This window comes from Sphaeramia orbicularis, chromosome 10 (genome assembly GCF_902148855.1).
Source record: "Sphaeramia orbicularis chromosome 10, fSphaOr1.1, whole genome shotgun sequence".
NCBI lineage: Eukaryota > Metazoa > Chordata > Actinopteri > Kurtiformes > Apogonidae > Sphaeramia > Sphaeramia orbicularis.
Genome location: NC_043966.1, coordinates 27,989,191 through 28,013,524, shown reverse-complemented (window position 1 = coordinate 28,013,524; position 24,334 = coordinate 27,989,191). Strand labels below are relative to the sequence as shown.

The 24,334-nt window shown below is 41.2% G+C and overlaps 7 protein-coding genes and 1 pseudogene across 42 annotated transcripts in view; all 8 read left to right on the top strand.

Moving 5' to 3' along the window:
- Positions 1 to 24,334, top strand: part of LOC115426731 (protocadherin gamma-C5-like) — a 332,740-nt gene that overhangs the window by 186,505 nt on the left and 121,901 nt on the right. The gene's annotated exons all lie outside the window — the stretch shown is intronic.
- Positions 806 to 3,407, top strand: LOC115427482 (protocadherin gamma-A2-like). Its single transcript, XM_030146060.1, has one exon. The coding sequence runs from the start codon at positions 957 to 959 to the stop codon at positions 3,405 to 3,407; it is 2,451 nt and encodes an 816-aa protein (XP_030001920.1). The 5' UTR covers positions 806 to 956.
- On the top strand, positions 4,606 to 7,236 carry LOC115427481 (protocadherin gamma-A11-like). The gene has a single exon (XM_030146059.1). The coding sequence runs from the start codon at positions 4,816 to 4,818 to the stop codon at positions 7,234 to 7,236; it is 2,421 nt and encodes an 806-aa protein (XP_030001919.1). The 5' UTR covers positions 4,606 to 4,815.
- LOC115426763 (protocadherin gamma-A2-like) lies at positions 8,131 to 11,939 on the top strand. The gene has a single exon (XM_030144983.1). The coding sequence runs from the start codon at positions 8,292 to 8,294 to the stop codon at positions 10,701 to 10,703; it is 2,412 nt and encodes an 803-aa protein (XP_030000843.1). The 5' UTR covers positions 8,131 to 8,291; the 3' UTR covers positions 10,704 to 11,939.
- LOC115426761 (protocadherin gamma-A5-like) lies at positions 11,954 to 14,404 on the top strand. The gene has a single exon (XM_030144981.1). The coding sequence runs from the start codon at positions 11,981 to 11,983 to the stop codon at positions 14,396 to 14,398; it is 2,418 nt and encodes an 805-aa protein (XP_030000841.1). The 5' UTR covers positions 11,954 to 11,980; the 3' UTR covers positions 14,399 to 14,404.
- On the top strand, positions 15,023 to 17,588 carry LOC115426751 (protocadherin beta-16-like; annotated as a pseudogene).
- LOC115426769 (protocadherin beta-16-like) lies at positions 18,247 to 20,934 on the top strand. The gene has a single exon (XM_030144990.1). It carries the CDS (start codon positions 18,544 to 18,546, stop codon positions 20,932 to 20,934), a length of 2,391 nt encoding a protein of 796 aa, XP_030000850.1. The 5' UTR covers positions 18,247 to 18,543.
- On the top strand, positions 21,713 to 24,264 carry LOC115426768 (protocadherin beta-16-like). Its single transcript, XM_030144989.1, has one exon. The coding sequence runs from the start codon at positions 21,874 to 21,876 to the stop codon at positions 24,262 to 24,264; it is 2,391 nt and encodes a 796-aa protein (XP_030000849.1). The 5' UTR covers positions 21,713 to 21,873.

Genomic DNA, 24,334 nt, shown 5'->3' with positions numbered 1-24,334 from the left:
TCATCGCTTTTTTATTATTATTAATACAAGTGAAAGGCACAGTACAATAAAACTTACCGTACATAAATATATTTTTGGTCTAAGAGATACACATATAGTCTTGACAGCTTAGTTCACAGTGACGGTTACTTTCAGCACCATGGATAGCGCAGTGTCGATTAACCTTTTTGTGTGTGTGCGTGTGTGTGTGTGTGTGTGTGTGTGTGTGTGTGTGTGTGTGTGAGAGAGAGAGAGAGAGAGAGAGAGAGAGAGAGACCCGGCCAGAATATTTTAATTCAATTCCTCTTGCAGTTTTTGTATACATATCCTGTATAATGACGGTTACTTTCAGCACCATGGATAGAGCAGTGTCTATTAACCTTGTGTGTGTGTGTGTGCGTGCGTGCGTGCGTGCGTGCGTATGTGTGTGTGTGTGTGTGTGTGTGTGTGTGTGAGAGAGAGAGAGAGAGAGAGAGAGAGAGAGAGAGAGAGAGAACAGAGCAAAAGGAGCAAACAGAGCATCTGCATTAGAGGAACACATTTGACTTTGAACTATGCCCATTTTTCGGTCCAGTATGAAGTTGTGTGTACCGATGTGTTCAACAGGATGCTGTTTAATAATACCAGACACCCATACCTTAAAATTATGAGTACATTTGAACGCATTTTTCCATCAACGCCATAAAGCTCTGATAGGTCTCTGTAGTGTGTAGTTCAATGTTTTCGACTCACAGGGACGCTGTTGACTAGTCTGATGATATTTTAGGGATTCTTTGCAGATGTACCTCCCCCACCAACTACAAATGCTATGGAGACGAGGGAAAAACGGAGAATGACGTTTTGAAACGGAGATATAATTTAACACGGAAAAGACAGGTGAATCGTCCATATATTCAGAATGCGGATTCTGGATTAATATTCTCTCATATCCCTGTAAATATTATTTTACTGGATAACGGAAGGAATATCAGTATTTTATGGACGGAAGAATGTCGGACAGAACAATGAAACGGCAAGTACTGTTGGTTGTGTCGCTTGTTTGCCTCAGCTCAGTTTGGGGGCAAGTCAGCTATTCTATTCCCGAGGAAATGCAGACGGGATCCGTAGTTGGGAACATAGCTCAGGATTTGGGTTTAGATCTCAAAAGACTGAAATCGGGGAAAGCTCGTATATATACTGGAGAGGGCACAGAATATATCGCGCTAAATGCAGAAAGGGGAGTTCTCGTCGTCAAAGAGAGGATAGACAGAGAAGCGCTGTGCGGACAGACGACGCCCTGTGCTCTGGCTTTTCAGATAATTCTGCAGAATCCGATGCAATTTTACAGCATTACTGTTGAAATCACTGATATTAATGATAACGCTCCTGCATTTAAAAACAATGAGATTAAGTTTGAGATCAGTGAACTGGCTCACACTGGATCAAAATATGTTTTAGAAAAGGCTGTTGACTCCGATGTAGGTGTAAATGGGCTGCAAGGATATTCACTGAGTTCAACCGACATTTTCACTTTAAACCCTTATAAAATAGGCACTGATAGAAAAGTGGAAATGGTTTTAAAGAAGCCCCTTGATCGAGAAAAACAAGAGCGCCTGACTTTAGTATTGACTGCCGTAGACGGTGGAAATCCGCAGCTATCTGGAACAATACAAGTAACAGTATCTGTACTGGACGCAAACGATAATGCGCCCATTTGTACTCAGGCCGAGTTTAGGTCAAATGTGAAAGAAGACTCATTGAAAGGAACTACTCTTGCCACAGTGAGCGCAAAAGACGCAGATGAGGGTCCACATGGACAAATAAAATATTCACTTTCTAATGTTCCAGATGGTGCACTTGGAATGTTTGATGTAGATGAAGAAAAAGGTGTAGTTACATTAAATGGCAAACTCGATTATGAAAAGTTTAGGCATTATGAGATAGATATCCAGGCAGCAGATGGAGGTGGTAACTCTGATGAGTGTAAAGTTATAATCGAGGTGCTGGACACAAATGATAACCCACCAGCTGTCAATATTATGTCAACGTCAACAAGTGTGTCTGAAGATGTTAAGCCAGGCACAGTTCTGACTATGATAAATGTTCAGGATCCAGATTCAGATGACAATGGTAGGGTTCATTGCGTGTTAGATGAAAATAGTCATTTCAAAATCAAGTCAACATCAAATAATTTCTTTACTTTAGTGACAGAAAGTGAATTAGACAGAGAAACAGCATCTGAGTATAATATAACTGTGACCTGCTCTGATGAAGGAGTACCCTCCCTCTCCAGCAGCGTCACTCTCACCTTACAGATCTCTGATGTCAATGATAACCCTCCTGTCTTTGAGAGGAGCTCATATGAGGCCTACATTGTAGAAAACAACACACCAGGTCTTTCTATATTCACAGTGAAAGCCACAGATGCTGATTGGAACCAGAATGCCCGTGTTTCATACATACTGGAGGACTCCTCTGTTAACGGAGTGCCAGTCTCCTCATATGTGTCCGTTAGTGCTGATAGTGGAGTCATCCATGCAGTGCGTTCTTTTGACTACGAACAAATCAAGGATTTCCAGTTCCGGGTCAAAGCTCAGGATGGAGGCTCCCCTCCACTCAGTAGTAATGTGACTGTGAAAATAATGATCCAGGACCAGAACGACAACGCCCCTCAGGTTCTCTACCCAGTCCAGACTGGTGGTTCTCTGGTGGCTGAAATGGTGCCTCGTTCAGCAGATGTGGGCTATCTGGTCACTAAAGTGGTGGCTGTTGATGTGGACTCTGGACAGAACGCCTGGCTCTCCTATAAACTGCAGAAAGCCACAGACAGGGCGCTGTTTGAGGTGGGCTTACAGAATGGAGAAGTCAGAACTATCCGCCAAGTCACTGATAAAGATGCAGTCAAACAAAGACTGGCTGTTATAGTGGAGGACAACGGACAGCCCTCTCGTTCAGCTACAGTCATTGTTAACGTGGCGGTGGCGGACAGCTTTCCTGAAGTGCTGTCTGAGTTCACTGACTTTACACACGACAAGGAGTACAATGAGAACCTGACTTTTTACTTAGTGTTGGCTTTGGCTGTAGTTTCCTTCCTCTTCATCACGTGTGTGGTGGTCATTATATCAGTGAAAATCTACAGATGGAGACAGTCTCGCATCCTGTATCACTCCAATCTGCCAGTGATTCCATATTATCCACCACGTTACTCCGACACTTTGGGGACAGGGACTCTCCCACACGTGTACAACTACGAGGTGTGCAGGACGACTGACTCCAGAAAGAGTGACTGTAAGTTTGGCAGAGCTGGTAGTCAGAACGTGCTGATAATGGACCCCGGTTCAACAGGGACGATGCAGAAGATACAAAGTGAAAAGAGCATCCTGGATGAACCAGACTCTCCTCTAGAGGTGAGTTTTCTAGAAATAATGAAATACAGTCAGTGCATATGAACGTTCATTCATTTATTTATTTTTACATGTAATAATTATGTTTTTGCCAATGGTTCCCCAGAGTATGCATTTGACCTATGTTTAGCATGGTATTTTCATATTTCACTTCTTTCAATCATCTGACAGCTATGCTTATTTGGAGACATTTCATAATGTTTTGAGGACTGGAATGAACAGTTTGATCAAATTTGGGCAAACAGTGGGTTTGTTTAGCTTTTAAAATATATTTTTGGAAAGGTTAGTGAGCAGTCAAATATGACAAGGGGTAATTTAGTTCAAGAAATATGGGGGATGTTTAAGATGTGACTGTTGTTTTGTTGTTGTTAAATCAATTTATATACAGTGCTGGCTCGTTGTAAATTTCACTTAAAAAAGGCTCATAAAGCAATTTAGATATGAAGACTTTTTTTGTCCATACTTTTTAAAAGAATTGAGGAGAATATTTTCACTGGCACTAATTTTAATTCTTCTTTAATCCTTATGTACATCAAAAAGACAGAAGGACCTAGAGAAGTCATGGAAAAAAAATATATTAGACCAACCCTTGTTTTCTTCAGTTTCTTGTTCATTTTAATGCCTGGTACAACTAAAATTACATTTGTTTGGACAAATATAATGATAACAAAAATAGCTCATAAGATTTTAAATTAAGAGCTGATATGTAGCCAATCTCCATGGTTTTCTTGATAAAAACCAAAATCACAAAGGTTCTAAGATCAATAGCTATGGCATTGTACCGCCAAAAACAGTGCTTTTGGGCATTCCCTTTTTTCTTTTCTGTTTTAGTCACATGATATACACAGGAGTAAGTACTTGATTCTATAACCATTGTTTTTGTTGACTTTTGATGGTCTACTATTTTTTTTCTGCCGCTGTACTTCAGAGAACCTCTAACAGTTCTCATATGTGTCAGTTCCCAATTCACAAGGGTTCAGAGGTTTTCATGCTTAAAGCCCACTAAACTGAAAGAAATGAGGAAACCGAGTAGATATAACTTAAATAGGCTAAATGAATTCTTGGGCTACATCTACAAATTTGGATATGGTGGTCAAAGAAGAGAATCAACTATTTTCAGTCATCCATTGTATTGCGTAGTTCTTCACTGTGGACTCTTAGGGCCGCTGTTGACTAGTCTGTGTTATTCGAGGAGATCGAATGAGCAGTACCTCCCCCACCATCTCGATTAAAAAGGAAGAGGAGCAAAAGGAAGCGTACAGAATACGACAAACGGAGTAAAATACATTTTTTCTGGAGATATACTATTTTTATTTGTGCTTCTTTTTTAAATGTCTGTGTGATTGCACACAATCCAACTGCGAAAGGATTATTACACTAGAACAACGCTCAAGATAGTGAAGGATTTTTTTTTTTTTTTGCGGTTTGCGTTAGAGTCACGACGGACAGAACAATGAGACGGCGAGTGTTGCTGTTTATCTCCCTTTTCTGTATTACTTCAGTTTCTGGGCAGGTCAGCTATTCGATTCCAGAGGAAATGCCTAAAGGCTCTTTTGTTGGTGATATTGCACAAGATTTAGGTTTGGATGTGAAACGACTGAAATCGGGAAAAGCTCGCATTTACACGGGTGACAGTGCAGAATACATCGAGTTAAATAAAGACAGGGGAGTCCTTGTGGTTCAGCAGAGGATTGACAGAGAGGTAATCTGCGCACACACGTCGCCCTGTGCTTTGCATTTTCAGGTTATTTTGGAAAATCCAATGGAATTTTATAGTATTACCGTCGAGGTCACAGATGTTAATGACAACGCCCCTATGTTTAAAACTGGTGAGATGAAATTCAGGATAAGCGAGTCGGCGGTCACAGGAGCAGTGTTCTTATTACAGCAAGCAATAGATCTAGATGTCGGTATTAATGGGCTTCAAAGTTATTTATTGAAACCAACCGATAACTTTGCTCTGAGGCTACAAAATCAAGTCGATGGAAGCAAAATGGTTGAAATGGTTTTACAGAAACCTTTAGATCGAGAAAAACAGGATCATTTGTCCCTTATATTAACTGCATCAGACGGTGGTGAGCCGCAACTATCTGGCACAGTACAAATACAAATCACTGTGTTAGACAGTAATGACAATGCACCGATTTTTACGCAGAAAATATATAAGTCTACAATAAAGGAAAACTCACCATCGGGTGCGCAAGTAGTGTCTGTTAGTGCTTCAGACCCAGATGAAGGATCTAATGGTAAAATATCTTATGCTATATTAAATCTACTCGATAATGTAGCCGAATTATTTGAAATAAACAGAGAGACAGGAGAGGTTAGACTAATAGGAAACACTGACTACGAAAAGAAACGACAGTATCAAATAAATGTCCAGGCCAGTGACGAAGGTGGATTAACTGACACGTGTAAAATTATAGTAGATATAACTGACACAAATGACAATACACCTACAATAAACGTTATGTCAAAGTCCAGTGACATAAAAGAGGACATACGGCCTGGGACCGTTGTGACAATGATTAACGTCCAAGATTCAGACTCGGGGAAAAATGGAAAAGTTCATTGTTATATGAATGAAAATATTCCATTCTCAATCTCATCAACGTCAAATAATTTCTTCAGCTTGAAAACTGAAGGTGAGTTAGACAGAGAGAGAGCCTCAGAGTACAATATAACTGTGACCTGCTCTGATGAAGGAGTACCCTCCCTCTCCAGCAGCGTCACTCTCACCTTACAGATCTCTGATGTAAATGATAACCCTCCTGTCTTTGAGAGGAGCTCATATGAGGCCTACATTGTAGAAAACAACACACCTGGTCTCTCTATATTCACTGTCAAAGCCACAGACTCTGATTGGAACCAGAATGCCCGTGTTTCTTACATACTGGAGGACTCCTCTGTTAACGGAGTGCCAGTCTCCTCATATGTGTCCGTTAGTGCTGATAGTGGAGTCATCCATGCAGTGCGTTCTTTTGACTACGAGCAGATCAAGGATTTCAAGTTTTGCATCAAAGCTCAGGATGGAGGCTCCCCTCCACTCAGTAGTAATGTGACTGTGAAAATAATGATCCAGGACCAGAACGATAACGCCCCTCAGGTTCTGTACCCAGTCCAGACTGGTGGCTCTCTGGTGGCTGAAATGGTGCCTCGTTCAGCAGATGTGGGCTATCTGGTCACTAAAGTGGTGGCAGTTGATGTGGACTCTGGACAGAACGCCTGGCTCTCCTATAAACTGCAGAAAGCCACAGACAGGGCGCTGTTTGAGGTGGGCTTACAGAATGGAGAAGTAAGAACTATCCGCCAAGTCACTGATAAAGATGCAGTCAAACAAAGACTGACTGTTATAGTGGAGGACAACGGACAGCCCTCTCGTTCAGCTACAGTCATTGTTAACGTGGCGGTGGCGGACAGCTTTCCTGAAGTGCTGTCTGAGTTCACTGACTTTACACACGACAAGGAGTACAATGAGAACCTGACTTTTTACTTAGTGTTGGCTTTGGCTGTAGTTTCCTTCCTTTTCATCACGTGTGTGGTGGTCATTATATCAGTGAAAATCTACAGATGGAGACAGTCTCGCATCCTGTATCACTCCAATCTGCCAGTGATTCCATATTATCCACCACGTTACTCCGACACTTTGGGGACAGGGACTCTCCCACACGTGTACAACTACGAGGTGTGCAGGACGACTGACTCCAGAAAGAGTGACTGTAAGTTTGGCAGAGCTGGTAGTCAGAACGTGCTGATAATGGACCCCAGTTCAACAGGGACGATGCAGAGGATACAGAGTGAAAAGAGCATCCTGGATGAACCAGACTCTCCTCTAGAGGTGAGATATAATGCACAAAATACGTTAGTTTATTGAAATATTGTTGCAATTTCTTGTAAGCCCTAAAATATGCCCCTTGTACTTTTCAGTTCCACGGGACGGACAGCTCCTGTATAAAAAGACCTATTTGTGTTTTACTTACGTTACTAATTACCTTTTTCAGAAATTCTACCATTCCTAATATTGTTCTATGCAACAAATAGTAATGTCATTAGAATAGCCTTTTTTTTTTTTTTAATTATAATAAAGCATTCTGGATAAACCAGACTCTCCTCTAGAGATTCGTTATTCAGTATAAAATATAAATCCCTGCAGATTTTTGTCTTGTACAGTTCGCTCTGAGTGTTTATTCATAAGATGTTGTACATTAACATTTCCACCTCTTGTTGCGGTTCGGCCAAGTCAGTACCATGGACAGCGAAGTAGATAACGTTTCTTTCTCCTCCCTTTTCTTCCAGTTCTATCAACGTGTTCATCTTTTAAATGGTAGTTCAGCGGTATAAAGATGCAGCACAAATCCCAATCCTTTTAGTATGGACCATTTATTAACGTCTACAATAATTTATTTGAGTTCATTTAAAAGTGATAAAAGCACAGAAAGCTCAGCTATTGATTACCTGAAGCAAAACTTCACTTACTTACATCTATTGTACTCCTTATTTTCTTCTTTCATCAGTGCATATACTAATTCATGTGATTACTGGGGGTTAAACTTGTAGTTGTTCTTAGACAACGGTGTTGAGAAATGTACATATAAAGTCACAACAATGAAATTTAATCGCGCACACACACGCACACACACACACACACACAGGAAGCTTCACCTTTCACATGTAGTTCGTTGCAGTGAACAGAGAGGGACGCTGTTGACCATCGAGTTGCTTACACAACATTTATTCGAGTACCACCCTTATACCTCAACATTTTACTCTGGGAAAGAGAAGTGGAGATTATAGCTAACAGCCACGATAGGCCCACTGCGTCCCTTTGTTCACAGGACTAAATTCGTACATTTCCTGAACAGGATCGGAGTCTGGTGCATGGAACTGACTATTTTCTTTTGAATTTTTGCCTTCAATTTGATCGAAACGATGGGATGGAAAGGGATGTTGTTTACCCTGATGCTTTTTCTCGGTGCAGTACACGGGCAGGTCAGCTACTCCATTCCAGAGGAGATGTCAAAGGGGGCACTGATCGGCAATATAGCTCAGGATTTAGGTATAAGTGGGGAAAGACTGAAATCTGGTAAAGCTCGAATATATACTGGAAACACGGAGGAGTATATTGAGCTGAAAAGAGAAAAAGGAGTCCTCCTTATTAAGGACAGGATAGACAGAGAATCTCTCTGCGGACAAACAATGCCTTGCGCACTTGATTTTCAGATGATTCTCGAAAATCCAATGGAGTTTTACACGGTTACTGTCGAAATTACGGATATAAACGACAACCCACCTACGTTTGAGAAGAGTGAAATGAAATACGAAATTGCCGAATCGGCCCTCACGGGAGCTCGGTTCCTCTTAGACAAAGCCATAGACGATGATGTTGGTATTAATGGGTTGAGCAGCTACACCCTTAAACCGAGTGATAATTTTGCACTGAAAACGATAACACGAGGAGATGGGAATAAACATGTGGAGATGGTTTTACAGAAACCACTAGACAGAGAGAAACTTGAACATTTATCCTTAATTTTAATCGCTGTTGATGGCGGAGAACCACAGCTCTCCGGGACAATGCAGATCGACATAACTGTATTAGATGTAAACGACAATGCCCCGGTTTGCTCAAAGCCCGAATACAAGGCAAGTGTTACAGAAAATGCGCCACTTGGCACTGCCATAACGACAGTAAGAGCCACAGACATAGATAAAGGAAATAATGGAAAAGTTACATATGTAATACCCAAATCTACGGCAGCAAATCTCTTTCAAATCGATGCTGATAGCGGAGTATTAACGTTAATTGGGAACATTGATTATGAAAAAAGGAGAATTTATGAGGTAGACGTCCAAGTATCCGATCAGGGAGGTTTATCTGATGCATGCAAGGTTTTTGTAGACGTAACAGACGTAAACGACAACCCTCCAAACATTAACATAATGTCTAAATCCAACACAGTGTCGGAGAACGTTAAACATGGAACGGTTGTGACGATGCTTAATGTACAAGATCCAGACTCAAATGAGAATGGTAAGGTCACGTGTGTTTTAAATGAAAATATTCCTTTTGCCATTAAAATAACAACAAATAATTTTATTACTATTGTGACTGAGAGTGATTTGGACAGAGAGAGATCAACTGAGTATAATGTAACTGTGACCTGCTCTGATGAAGGAGTACCCTCCCTCTCCAGCAGCGTCACTCTCACCTTACAGATCTCTGATGTCAATGATAACCCTCCTGTCTTTGAGAGGAGCTCATATGAGGCCTACATTGTAGAAAACAACACACCAGGTCTCTCTATATTCACAGTCAAAGCCACAGACTCTGACTGGAACCAGAATGCCCGTGTTTCTTACATACTGGAGGACTCCTCTGTTAACGGAGTGCCAGTCTCCTCATATGTGTCCGTTAGTGCTGATAGTGGAGTCATCCATGCAGTGCGTTCTTTTGACTACGAGCAGATCAAGGATTTCCACTTCCGGGTCAAAGCTCAGGATGGAGGCTCCCCTCCACTCAGTAGTAATGTGACTGTGAAAATAATGATCCAGGACCAGAACGACAACGCCCCTCAGGTTCTGTACCCAGTCCAGACTGGTGGCTCTCTGGTGGCTGAAATGGTGCCTCGTTCAGCAGATGTGGGCTATCTGGTCACTAAAGTGGTGGCTGTTGATGTGGACTCTGGACAGAACGCCTGGCTCTCCTATAAACTGCAGAAAGCCACAGACAGGGCGCTGTTTGAGGTGGGCTTACAGAATGGAGAAGTCAGAACTATCCGCCAAGTCACTGATAAAGATGCAGTCAAACAAAGACTGACTGTTATAGTGGAGGACAACGGACAGCCCTCTCGTTCAGCTACAGTCATTGTTAACGTGGCGGTGGCGGACAGCTTTCCTGAAGTGCTGTCTGAGTTCACTGACTTTACACACGACAAGGAGTACAATGAGAACCTGACTTTTTACTTAGTGTTGGCTTTGGCTGTAGTTTCCTTCCTCTTCATCACGTGTGTGGTGGTCATTATATCAGTGAAAATCTACAGATGGAGACAGTCTCGCATCCTGTATCACTCCAATCTGCCAGTGATTCCATATTATCCACCACGTTACTCCGACACTTTGGGGACAGGGACTCTCCCACACGTGTACAACTACGAGGTGTGCAGGACGACTGACTCCAGAAAGAGTGACTGTAAGTTTGGCAGAGCTGGTAGTCAGAACGTGCTGATAATGGACCCCAGTTCAACAGGGACGATGCAGAGGATACAGAGTGAAAAGAGCATCCTGGATGAACCAGACTCTCCACTAGAGGTTAGACGTTCTAAAATATCAATAATGCGTTAGTCAGTCAGTCAGTCAGTTTGTTTGTTTGTTAGACGAGCATGATGCACCAAGAGACTTATTTATGGTAGAGAAAAACTTAGTAATAATGTTGTCATTGTCATTAATGGTATTGTAACAGTCATGATATCTTTTAGGTGACAAGAACATTAGAAGTAAACTATTATTTGCTGAAAGTCGTTAAACTTCTCCGTATAGGTTATGATATCACGTGGTGTTTGGTTATGCAGTGTGTGACTTCCTTTGCTTCATGATTTCAAAGAAAAATATTATTAATGAAGCTGCTGCTTACTATGTCTGTTGATATTTTCAAAGCTCTAATTAAGATCTCGTCCTTTATTGTTTGTGTATGAATGGTTTTAGCTATTTGTGAAGAAACACTGAAATGGTTAAGTGGACATATTTCAAAATAATTTTAGCAGTATAACATATATTATCAGTTTATTATATTCTATTTGCAAACTGTGACTTTCTAATCTCTTCCCGAGCCTGATTTACCTCATTACACAGTATAGTGACAAAATCATGTCTTTAAAGTTTTTAAATTGTGTTTCCTGGATTCATCATCTGCCTTTCCGCATAACTCTTAATTTTCTGTTTGGTGTTAATGTCTCTCTCTCTCTCTCTCTCTCTCTCTCTCTCTCTCTCTCTCTCTCTCTCTCTCTCTCTCTCTCTCTCTCTCTCTCTCTCTTACTCTCTTAATACAATTATCATTTTTAGTTGATTAGTTTTCCGAGCTAGTTTCCCTTTTCCCACTTTCGGTCTCATTTTATATACATGCAGTCTTTGAAACACTTGAAATAACACTGAAATGTGTGTATATGCTTTAAACTGTAATTTTATTACAATACTTAAAGGAGACTGTACCATATGTTACTTGATGTATTCTAACAAAATTGCCAAATAGTGTACATTAAACGTCTGTAGTTTGATTTGAGACAGTCTGTAGTTTTATAAAATGAACTCTTAGGGCCGCTGTTGACCAGTGTTCACTGCTGCTTTGACGACTGTTCCAGCACCTCCCATTTAATACCGTCATAAGGAGAAAGACCACGACGGGGAAAACTGGGCTATTTGGGTCGTGTGTGATATTATTGGAAAATACTCTAACCTCGGATATATAACCTCGGATATTTGTTTTTCTTCCGTAGTTTTATGATTTCTTGATTTGGTCGTTTTTGAATGGATGTAAGGAAGATTTTTGTTGGAATGTAAAAAAAAAAAAAAAAAAAAAAAAAAGGCTGTTGAGACACTCGGACAGAAACGACACGGTTAGAACAATGAATCGGCAAGTACTGTTGTTTATCCTTCCCCTTTGCCTTGGTTCAGTGTTTGGGCAGGTCACCTACTCAATTCCAGAGGAAATGGCAAGAGGATCGTTAGTTGGCAATATAGCGCAAGACTTAGGTTTGGAAATTAAACGCTTAATATCAGGTAAAGCTAAAATCTATAGCAGGAACAGCGACGAGTACGTGGAGCTGAACAGAGAAAGAGGACTCCTCCTCGTCAAAGGGAGGATCGACAGAGAAGCACTCTGCACAGAAACAGCGCTTTGTGCCTTACATTTTCAGATCATATTAGAAAATCCTATGGAATTCTATACTGTTACTGTCGAGATTACAGATATTAATGATAATGCACCAGCATTTGAGAAAAGTGAAATGAAATTCAAAATTAGCGAGTCAGCTGTCGCCGGAGCTAAATTTGTGCTGGAAAGAGCTGTCGATCTGGATGTTGGAATTAATGATCTTCAAAAATATGAATTAATACCAACAGATAATTTTGTTTTAAAGCTACATAATAACGCTGATGGCAATAAAAATGTTGAGATGGTGTTACAGAAGCCTTTAGACAGAGAGAAACAGGAACGGATATCTCTTGTGTTAACGGCTGTAGATGGAGGAGAGCCGCAGATGTCAGGAACAATGCAGATTATTATTACAGTTTTAGACGCAAATGATAATGCTCCTGTTTTTACTCAGCCCACATACAAGGCTACAATTATAGAAAATTCACCAAAAGGCACAGTTGTTGCCACGGTTAAAGCTTCAGATCCAGATCAAGGTTCCAACGGTAAAATAACATATTCGATCACCAATACATTAGATAACGTCAAAAAAATATTTACGATCAATGGAGATAGTGGAGATGTGTCATTAATTGGCGACATTGACTTCGAAAAATCAAGGCATTTTCAAATAAATGTGCTTGCTAGTGATGATGGTGGACTTACAGACTCTTCTAAGCTAATTGTCGACGTGCAAGACATCAATGACAACAAACCTGAAATTAACATAATGTCGAAGTCAAATGTAATATCAGAGGACGCTGAACGCAACACTGTGATAACAATGATTAATACCGAGGACTTAGATTCAGGAGAAAACGGAAACGTGAAGTGCCAGATCAGCGAAAATGTACCATTTAATTTGAAGTCGTCATCAAATAGTTTCTATAGTTTAGTAACAGACAGTGATTTAGACAGAGAGAGAGCTTCTGAATACAATATAACTGTGACCTGCTCTGATGAAGGAGTACCCTCCCTCTCCAGCAGCGTCACTCTCACCTTACAGATCTCTGATGTCAATGATAACCCTCCTGTCTTTGAGAGGGGCTCATATGAGGCCTACATAGTCGAAAACAACACACCTGGTCTCTCTATATTCACTGTCAAAGCTACAGACTCTGACTGGAACCAGAATGCCCGTGTTTCTTACATACTGGAGGACTCCTCTGTTAACGGAGTGCCAGTCTCCTCATATGTGTCCGTTAGTGCTGATAGTGGAGTCATCCATGCAGTGCGTTCCTTTGACTACGAGCAGATTAAGGATTTCCACTTCCGGGTCAAAGCTCAGGATGGAGGCTCCCCTCCACTCAGTAGTAATGTGACTGTGAAAATAATGATCCAGGACCAGAACGATAACGCCCCTCAGGTTCTGTACCCAGTCCAGACTGGTAGCTCTCTGGTGGCTGAAATGGTGCCTCGTTCAGCAGATGTGGGCTATCTGGTCACTAAAGTGGTGGCTGTTGATGTGGACTCTGGACAGAACGCCTGGCTCTCCTATAAACTGCAGAAAGCCACAGACAGGGCGCTGTTTGAGGTGGGCTTACAGAATGGAGAAGTCAGAACTATCCGCCAAGTCACTGATAAAGATGCAGTCAAACAAAGACTGACTGTTATAGTGGAGGACAACGGACAGCCCTCTCGTTCAGCTACAGTCATTGTAAACGTGGCGGTGGCGGACAGTTTTCCTGAAGTGCTGTCTGAGTTCACTGACTTTACACACGACAAAGAGTACAATGAGAACCTGACTTTTTACTTAGTGTTGGCTTTGGCTGTAGTTTCCTTCCTCTTCATCACGTGTGTGGTGGTCATTATATCAGTGAAAATCTACAGATGGAGACAGTCTCGCATCCTGTATCACTCCAATCTGCCAGTGATTCCATATTATCCACCACGTTACTCAGACACTTTGGGGACAGGGACTCTCCCACACGTGTACAACTACGAGGTGTGCAGGACCACTGACTCCAGAAAGAGTGACTGTAAGTTTGGCAGAGCTGGTAGTCAGAACGTGCTGATAATGGACCCCAGTTCAACAGGGACGATGCAGAGGATACAGAGTGAAAAGAGCATCCTGGATGAACCAGACTCTCCACTAGAGGTTTGCCACAAATTATATTTTTCACATTTATAGCTTCAAGGTTAATTACTAGAGCTAATGTGATATTATTTTACATACTGATGTCTGGGTGATACATTTTTGCCTTTGTTTCAAGCTCTTTGTCTTCGTGCTTACATTGTTTTTCTCAATTTGGCATTTCTTTCTTATTTAGGAAACGGTATTAAAAGCGATTTGTTAGACAGTTATACCAGCAACAAGAAAATTAGGCCAGTAATTCGCCTTCAGGTTGTGATAATTAAAATAATAATGTGTGTTCGCCAGGTTGTGATAATTTCAGGACCTCGGACAGAGAAAGTTGTACACGCTGTTGTCTTTTCCCCACAAGCGTTTCATTTTCTTTGGTCTTTTTTATGTACTTTTTGTTTTCCTTTTGTATATTTGAATGTTTTACAACCCTGCTTTAGTACATTAAGTAAATGTTATATTTGTTCTTCAGTTGATATAGAACTTAATTAAAAAAGTGAGACGTTGATAGCTTTCTTCCTTATTTGTATATTCGTTGGATGCATTTCTCATGTGCATCTTCTGCAGTTTTATGTAATGAACTGTTAGGGCCGCTGTTGCCTTGAGTGTGGAAGCTTGAGAGTGAGATTATAACAGCACCTCCCATATCCATTCGTCATTATGAGGACCACAAAAGACGAGCAAAGAGCAGAAAAATCGACAGTAAAACCACATTTCATAGGTGAGGAACTTCACTCTGTGGGCTGGAGATATTCGACACTGATGTTTCACACTTTTGTTTTATCAGATGAACGGATTTATGGCTTAAACGTACAGCTCTTTGCTAAGGAAATACTGGGATAGAACAATGAACGTACTGGCGGTGATGTTTTTCTGTCTCCTTTCTCTGGATCGGGTAGCCGGACAAGTCAGCTACACAATTCCAGAGGAAATGGCGAAAGGCTCTTTAATCGGTAACATCGCACAGGATTTAGGTTTAGATACAAAACGATTATTTTCAGGTAAAGCACGCATTTATACCCAGGACAGTGACGAGTACGTCGAGCTGAACCGAGACAGAGGAGTCCTCCTTGTTAAAGAGAGAATCGACAGGGAGACGCTCTGCAGACAGACGACGCCTTGTGCTTTACATTTTCAGGTTATTTTGGAAAACCCGATGCAGTTTTACAGTGTTACAGTGCAGATTACAGATATTAATGATAATGCTCCGACATTTGAAGAAAACAAAGTAGAATTTAAAATAAGTGAATCAACGGTAATTGGATCGAAATTTATGCTGGAACCAGCAGTCGATCTTGATGTTGGAATGAATGATCTTCAAAGGTATGAACTGAAACCAAAAGAAAATTTTGATTTAAAGATACATAACAACGCTGATGGAAAGAAAATCGTTGAGATGGTTTTACAGAAACCTCTAGACAGGGAAAAACAGGAACGCATGTCACTCGTATTAACGGCTGTAGATGGAGGGGAGCCGCAGATGTCAGGAACAATGCAGATTGACATTATTGTTTTAGACGCAAATGATAATGCTCCTGTCTTTACTCAGCCCACATACAAGGCTACAGTTACTGAGAATTCACCTAAAGGCACAGTTGTTACCACTGTTACAGCTTCAGATGCAGATCAGGGTTCAAACGGTAAAGTTACATATTCAATCACTAATAGATTAGATGATGTTAGAGGACTATTTATAGTAAATAAAGACAACGGAGAGATAACTTTGATCGGAAATATTGATTTTGAACAGTCGCGGCATTTTCAGATAAATGTCCGTGCTAGTGATGATGGAGGTCTCACAGACTCTTGTAAAGTCACGATCGATGTGCAGGATGTAAATGATAACAAACCAGAAATAAACATAATGTCAAAGTCAAACGTAATATCCGAAGATGCTGAACTCAACACAGTGGTCACAATGATTAATATTGTGGACAAGGACACTGGAGAAAATGGAAAGGTACAATGTTCTATTGGTGAGTCTGTACCTTTTATTTTAAAATCCTCAACAAATAGTTTCTATAGTTTAGTGACAGATAGTGATTTAGACAGAGAGAGAGCTTCTGAGTATAATATAACAGTGACCTGCTCTGATGAAGGAGTACCCTCCCTCTCCAGCAGCGTCACTCTCACCTTACAGATCTCTGATGTCAATGATAACCCTCCTGTCTTTGAGAGGAGCTCATATGAGGCCTACATTGTAGAAAACAACACACCTGGTCTCTCTATATTCACTGTCAAAGCCACAGACTCGGACTGGAACCAGAATGCCCGTGTTTCTTACATACTGGAGGACTCCTCTGTTAACGGAGTGCCAGTCTCCTCATATGTGTCCGTTAGTGCTGATAGTGGAGTCATCCATGCAGTGCGTTCTTTTGACTACGAACAAATCAAGGATTTCCAGTTCAGGGTCAAAGCTCAGGATGGAGGCTCCCCTCCACTCAGTAGTAATGTGACTGTGAAAATAATGATCCAGGACCAGAACGATAACGCCCCTCAGGTTCTATACCCAGTCCAGACTGGTGGTTCTTTGGTGGCTGAAATGGTGCCTCGCTCAGCAGATGTGGGCTATCTGGTCACTAAAGTGGTGGCTGTTGATGTGGACTCTGGACAGAATGCCTGGCTCTCCTATAAACTGCAGAAAGCCACAGACAGGGCGCTGTTTGAGGTGGGCTTACAGAATGGAGAAGTAAGAACTATCCGCCAAGTCACTGATAAAGACGCAGTCAAACAAAGACTGACTGTTATAGTGGAGGACAACGGACAGCCCTCTCGTTCAGCTACAGTCATTGTAAACGTGGCGGTGGCGGACAGCTTTCCTGAAGTCCTGTCTGAGTTCACTGACTTTACACACGACAAGGAGTACAATGAGAACCTGACTTTTTACTTAGTGTTGGCTTTGGCTGTAGTTTCCTTTTTATTCATCACGTGTGTCGTGGTCATTATATCAGTGAAAATCTACAGATGGAGACAGTCTCGGATCCTGTATCACTCCAATCTCCCAGTGATTCCATATTATCCACCACGTTACTCAGACACTTTGGGGACAGGGACTCTCCCACACGTGTACAACTACGAGGTGTGCAGGACGACTGACTCCAGAAAGAGTGACTGTAAGTTTGGCAGAGCTGGTAGTCAGAACGTGCTGATAATGGACCCCAGTTCAACAGGGACGATGCAGAGGATACAGAGTGAAAAGAGCATCCTGGATGAACCAGACTCTCCTCTAGAGGTTTGACTTTAATTATTTTCATTGTAGAGCTTTTGGAATTTACAGTCGCAAGGAATTTGGCATTGTTGTACAAAGTCCATTGCTATATTTTCAACTTGTGGCTTCAACATTTTGATGCCCTGTTTATTTATACTTTTATCGTAATTATTATTTTTATTATGAATGCATGTTCTTCAGATTTATTACATAACAATCCACAATAGTTTTTCGGCTGCTTCTACTAAAACTACTTCTATTAATGTAATGATACATACAGTGTCTTTTAAATTTAGGAAATGTGATCATTGCCTCTACATGACAGTATGTGAACAGTGAAGTAATGTCCCTTTCACTGTAAGCATTTCAGAACCTCGGATAGCGAAATTTCTACATCACTTATATCCTCCATTCTATTTTTCTTTCCTTTTTTTTCTTTTCATAACTATTCCTTTCAATTTGTAATTCAATGTCTGTATTTTATAAATTCACTTTTCGAAGTTAATGTCAAATACCATATTTTGACCTATTGTTACTGTACATTTAAATATGAAAATAAGAAATTATTATAGTGAACTACAACATAGAGTTAATTTAGACTGACAGCACCTTAATGTTTCAGGGGTGCGCTTCATTTAAAGGTACCTTTCCTCATTATTTAGTCTTCTGGAAGGATTTCTCATGTTGATTTTCTGCAGTTTTATATAATGAACTGTTAGGGCCGCTGTTGCCTTTACTGTGAATGCTTGAGAGTGAGATTATAACAGCACCTCCCATATTCCTTCGCCATTATGAGGACGGCAGAATACGAGTAAAGAATAGAAAAACAACTTAAACGACGTTTCATAGATGAGGAACTTGTATGCTCTTCGCTCTGGGGATGGTAAAGATGCGACGCTGATTTTTAAGAGCTGAAAAGAATCATATTTGGAAGGATTTCTAACAGAAAGATACGATTTTGTGGAGGAAATTTTGCCGTAGAACAATGAACCGACTGGCGGTGATATTTTTCTGTCTCTTTTCTCTGGATCAGGTTGTCGGGCAAGTCAGCTACACAATTCCAGAGGAAATGGTGAAAGGTTCTTTAATTGGTAACATAGCACGGGATTTAGGTTTAGAAACAAAACGTTTAATTTCGGGTAAAGCTCGTATTTATACCCAAGACAGCGACGAGTACATCGAGCTGAACAGAGACAGAGGAGTCCTCCTTGTTAAAGAGAGAATCGACAGGGAGACGCTCTGCAGACAGACGACGCCTTGTGCTTTACATTTTCAGGTTATTTTGGAAAACCCGATGGAGTTTTACAGCGTTACAGTGCAGATTACAGATATTAATGATAATGCTCCAATGTTTGAAGAAAACAAAGTGGAATTTAAAATCAGCGAATCAGCGGTGATTGGATCGAAATTTGTGCTGGAAAGGGCTGTGGATCTGGATGTTGGAATTAATGATCTGAAAAGGTATGAACTGAAACCAACAGATAATTTTTCTCTAAAGCTACATAACAAGGCTGATGGGAAGAAAATTGTTGAGATGGTGTTGCAGAAACCTTTGGACAGAGAGAAACAGGAACAGATATCACTCGTATTAACGGCTGTAGATGGAGGAGAGCCGCAGATGTCAGGAACAATGCAGATTGACATTACAGTTTTAGACGCAAATGATAACGCTCCTGTTTTTACTCAGCCCACATACAAGGCTACAGTTATTGAAAATTCACCTAAAGGAACAGTTGTTACCACTGTTACAGCTTCAGATGCGGATCAGGGTTCAAACGGTAAAGTTACATATTCAATCACTAATAGATTAGATGACGTTAGGAAACTATTTATAGTAAACAAAGACAACGGCGAGATAACTTTGATCGGAAATATTGATTTTGAGCAATCACGGCATTTTGAAGTAGATGTTCGTGCTAGTGATGATGGAGGTCTGACAGACTCGTGTAAAGTGATGATTGATGTGCAGGATGTAAATGATAACAAACCAGAAATTAACATAATGTCAAAGTCAAATGTAATATCTGAGGATGCGGAACTTAACACAGTGGTCACAATGATTAATATTGTGGACAAGGACACTGGAGAAAATGGAAAGGTGCAGTGTTCAATAGGTGAAACTGTACCATTTGCTTTAAAATCATCCACCAATAATTTCTATAGTTTAGTGACAGACAGTGATTTAGACAGAGAGAGAGCTTCTGATTATAATATAACTGTGACCTGCTCTGATGAAGGAGTACCCTCCCTCTCCAGCAGCGTCACTCTCACCTTACAGATCTCTGATGTCAATGATAACCCTCCTGTCTTTGAGAGGAGCTCATATGAGGCCTACATAGTAGAAAACAACACACCTGGTCTCTCTATATTCACAGTCAAAGCCACAGACTCTGACTGGAACCAGAATGCCCGTGTTTCTTACATACTGGAGGACTCCTCTGTTAACGGAGTGCCAGTCTCCTCATATGTGTCCGTTAGTGCTGATAGTGGAGTCATCCATGCAGTGCGTTCTTTTGACTACGAGCAGATCAAGGATTTCCAGTTCCGAGTTAAAGCTCAGGATGGAGGCTCCCCTCCACTCAGTAGTAATGTGACTGTGAAAATAATGATCCAGGACCAGAACGATAACGCCCCTCAGGTTCTGTACCCAGTCCAGACTGGTGGCTCTCTGGTGGCTGAAATGGTGCCTCGTTCAGCAGATGTGGGCTATCTGGTCACTAAAGTGGTGGCAGTTGATGTGGACTCTGGACAGAATGCCTGGCTCTCCTATAAACTGCAGAAAGCCACAGACAGGGCGCTGTTTGAGGTGGGCTTACAGAATGGAGAAGTCAGAACTATCCGCCAAGTCACTGATAAAGATGCAGTCAAACAAAGACTGACTGTTATAGTGGAGGACAACGGACAGCCCTCTCGTTCAGCTACAGTCATTGTAAACGTGGCGGTGGCAGACAGCTTTCCTGAAGTGCTGTCTGAGTTCACTGACTTTACACACGACAAGGAGTACAATGAGAACCTGACTTTTTACTTAGTGCTGGCTTTGGCTGTAGTTTCCTTCCTCTTCATCACGTGTGTGGTGGTCATTATATCAGTGAAAATCTACAGATGGAGACAGTCTCGCATCCTGTATCACTCCAATCTCCCAGTGATTCCATATTATCCACCACGTTACTCCGACACTTTGGGGACAGGGACTCTTCCACATGTGTACAACTACGAGGTGTGCAGGACGACTGACTCCAGAAAGAGTGACTGTAAGTTTGGCAGAGCTGGTAGTCAGAACGTGCTGATAATGGACCCCAGTTCAACAGGGACGATGCAGAGGATACAGAGTGAAAAGAGCATCCTGGATGAACCAGACTCTCCTCTAGAGGTTTGACATGAACTATCTTTCTTCCATTTATAGCTTCAAGTTTAACTGCTGTAACTGATATATTACTTTACATAGGCTACTTATAACTTGGTGATAACTTTTTTACTTTGTTTCAAGCTGTTGTTCTTAGTGCTTATATATGTGAATTTTGGTCGTTTTTAAAACAGTTTTGTTCGATGATTATACCTGCAACAAGAGCATAAGGCCAGTAGTTTGCCTTTATACAACTTTATGATGGTTTCAGAACCTCGGACAGAGACAGTTGTACATGGTTATCTTCCCTAAGTGTTTCTTGTTGTTGTTGTTGTTGTTGTTGTTGTTGTTGTTGTTGTTGTTCTTCTTCTTCTTCTTCTTCTTCTTCTTCTTCTCCTTCTTCTTCTTCTTCTTCAGTCTTTATTTAAATGTGTTTTTTTGTTTTGTTTTGTTTTGTTTTATTCCCAAACTAATTGACCCCTCTTTTTTGCATTTGGTAAGATTTGATGTTTGTTACTCAATTGATATTGGTTTTGATGGCGAAAATGAGATGTTCATATCATGAACCATCACATACAGTAAATGTATAAATTATGAACAATGACTTTGCTGCAAATCATTTTAAGTAGCTTTCTTTCGCATATGTACGTCCCCTGGTGGATTTCTCATGTTGATCATGTGCAGTTTTATATAATGAACTGTTAGGGCCGCTGTTGCCTTGAGTGTGGAAGCTTGAGAGAGATTATACCAGCACCTCCCAAGTTCATTCGCCATTATGAGGACGGCAAAAGACGAGCAGAGAGACGAACAACTACAGTAATTCCGTGTTTCATAGATCAGGAATTCGTATATTCTTTGCTCTGTGGATGGTAGACATGCGACATTGATGTTAAATAACTGAAAACAACTATTTTGTTGGAAGGATTTATAGCAGGAGGACCCACTTTTGTGGAGGATTTTTGCCACAGAACAATGAACCGACGGGCGCTTTTATTTTTCTGTCTCGTTTGTCTCAGTTCGGCGACTGGACAAGTCACCTACACAATTCCAGAGGAAATGGTGAAAGGCTCTGTAATCGGTAACATAGCACAGGATTTAGGTTTAGAAACAAAACGATTAATTTCTGGAAAAGCTCGTATTTACACCCGAGGGAGTGACGAGTACATCGAGCTGAACAGAGACAGAGGAGTCCTCCTTGTTAAAGAGAGAATCGACAGGGAGACGCTCTGCAGACAGACGACGCCTTGTGCTTTACATTTTCAGGTTATTTTGGAAAACCCGATGGAGTTTTATAGCGCTACAGTCCAGATTACAGATATTAATGATAATGCTCCAATATTTGAAGAAAACAAGGCCGAGTTTAATATCAGTGAATCAGCGGTGATTGGATCTAAATTTGCGCTGGCAAGGGCTGTGGATCTGGATGTTGGCATTAATGATCTGAAAAGGTATGAACTGAAACCAACAGATAATTTTGCCTTAAAGCTACATAATAACGCTGATGGGAATAAAAATGTTGAGATGGTGTTGCAGAAACCTTTAGACAGAGAGAAACAGGAACATGTATCACTCGTATTAACGGCTGTAGATGGAGGAGAGCCACAAATGTCAGGAACAATGCAGATTGACATTACAGTTTTAGACGTAAATGATAATGCTCCTGTTTTTACTCAACCTATATATAAAGCTACAGTTACTGAAAATTCACCTAAAGGCACAGTTATTGCCACTGTTACAGCTTCAGATGCAGACCAAGGTTCTAACGGTAAAATTACGTATTCAATCACTAATACATTAGATGATGTGAGGAAATTATTCACGGTAAAAAAGGACAGTGGTGAGATTACTTTGATCGGAAATATTGACTTTGAAGAATCACGGCATTTTCAAGTAGATGTCCGTGCTAGTGATGATGGAGGTCTCACAGACTCTTGTAAATTGATGATCGATGTGCAGGATGTAAATGATAACAAACCAGAAATTAACATAATGTCAAAATCAAACGTAATATCCGAAGATGCTGAACTTAACACAGTGGTTACAATGATTAACATCGAAGACAAAGACACAGGAGAAAATGGAAAGGTACAATGTTCAATAGGTGAAACTGTACCATTTACTTTAAAATCATCTACCAATAATTTCTATAGTTTAGTGACAGACAGTGATTTAGACAGAGAGAGAGCTTCTGATTATAATATAACTGTGACCTGCTCTGATGATGGAGTACCCTCCCTCTCCAGCAGCGTCACTCTCACCTTACAGATCTCTGATGTCAATGATAACCCTCCTGTCTTTGAGAGGAGCTCATATGAGGCCTACATAATGGAAAACAACACACCTGGTCTCTCTATATTCACAGTCAAAGCCACAGACTCTGACTGGAACCAGAATGCCCGTGTTTCTTACATACTGGAGGACTCCTCTGTTAACGGAGTGCCAGTCTCCTCATATGTGTCCGTTAGTGCTGATAGTGGAGTCATCCATGCAGTGCGTTCTTTTGACTACGAGCAGATCAAGGATTTTCAGTTCCGGGTCAAAGCTCAGGATGGAGGCTCCCCTCCACTCAGTAGTAATGTGACTGTGAAAATAATGATCCAGGACCAGAACGATAACGCCCCTCAGGTTCTATACCCAGTCCAGACTGGTGGTTCTTTGGTGGCTGAAATGGTGCCTCGTTCAGCAGATGTGGGCTATCTGGTCACTAAAGTGGTGGCTGTTGATGTGGACTCTGGACAGAATGCCTGGCTCTCCTATAAACTGCAGAAAGCCACAGACAGGGCGCTGTTTGAGGTGGGCTTACAGAATGGAGAAGTCAGAACTATCCGCCAAGTCACTGATAAAGATGCAGTCAAACAAAGACTGACTGTTATAGTGGAGGACAACGGACAGCCCTCTCGTTCAGCTACAGTCATTGTTAACGTGGCGGTGGCGGACAGCTTTCCTGAAGTGCTGTCTGAGTTCACTGACGTTACACACGACAAGGAGTACAATGAGAACCTGACATTTTACTTAGTGTTGGCTTTGGCTGTAGTTTCCTTCCTCTTCATCACGTGTGTGGTGGTCATTATATCAGTGAAAATCTACAGATGGAGACAGTCTCGCATCCTGTATCACTCCAATCTGCCAGTGATTCCATATTATCCACCACGTTACTCCGACACTTTGGGGACAGGGACTCTCCCACACGTGTACAACTACGAGGTGTGCAGGACGACTGACTCCAGAAAGAGTGACTGCAAGTTTGGCAGAGCTGGTAGTCAGAACGTGCTGATAATGGATCCCAGTTCAACAGGGACGATGCAGAGGATACAGACTGAAAAGAGCATCCTGGATGAACCAGACTCTCCTCTAGAGGTTTGACATGAACTATCTTTCTTTCATTTATAGTTTCAAGTTTTAACTGATATTATATTACTTTACATAGGCTACT

Excerpts from the sequence above, each read along its gene's own strand:
- LOC115427482 (XM_030146060.1), top strand. The coding sequence starts at position 957 with ATGGACGGAAGAATGTCGGACAGAACAATGAAACGGCAAGTACTGTTG.
- LOC115427481 (XM_030146059.1), top strand. The coding sequence starts at position 4,816 with ATGAGACGGCGAGTGTTGCTGTTTATCTCCCTTTTCTGTATTACTTCA.
- LOC115426763 (XM_030144983.1), top strand. The coding sequence starts at position 8,292 with ATGGGATGGAAAGGGATGTTGTTTACCCTGATGCTTTTTCTCGGTGCA.
- LOC115426761 (XM_030144981.1), top strand. The coding sequence starts at position 11,981 with ATGAATCGGCAAGTACTGTTGTTTATCCTTCCCCTTTGCCTTGGTTCA.
- LOC115426769 (XM_030144990.1), top strand. The coding sequence starts at position 18,544 with ATGAACCGACTGGCGGTGATATTTTTCTGTCTCTTTTCTCTGGATCAG.
- LOC115426768 (XM_030144989.1), top strand. The coding sequence starts at position 21,874 with ATGAACCGACGGGCGCTTTTATTTTTCTGTCTCGTTTGTCTCAGTTCG.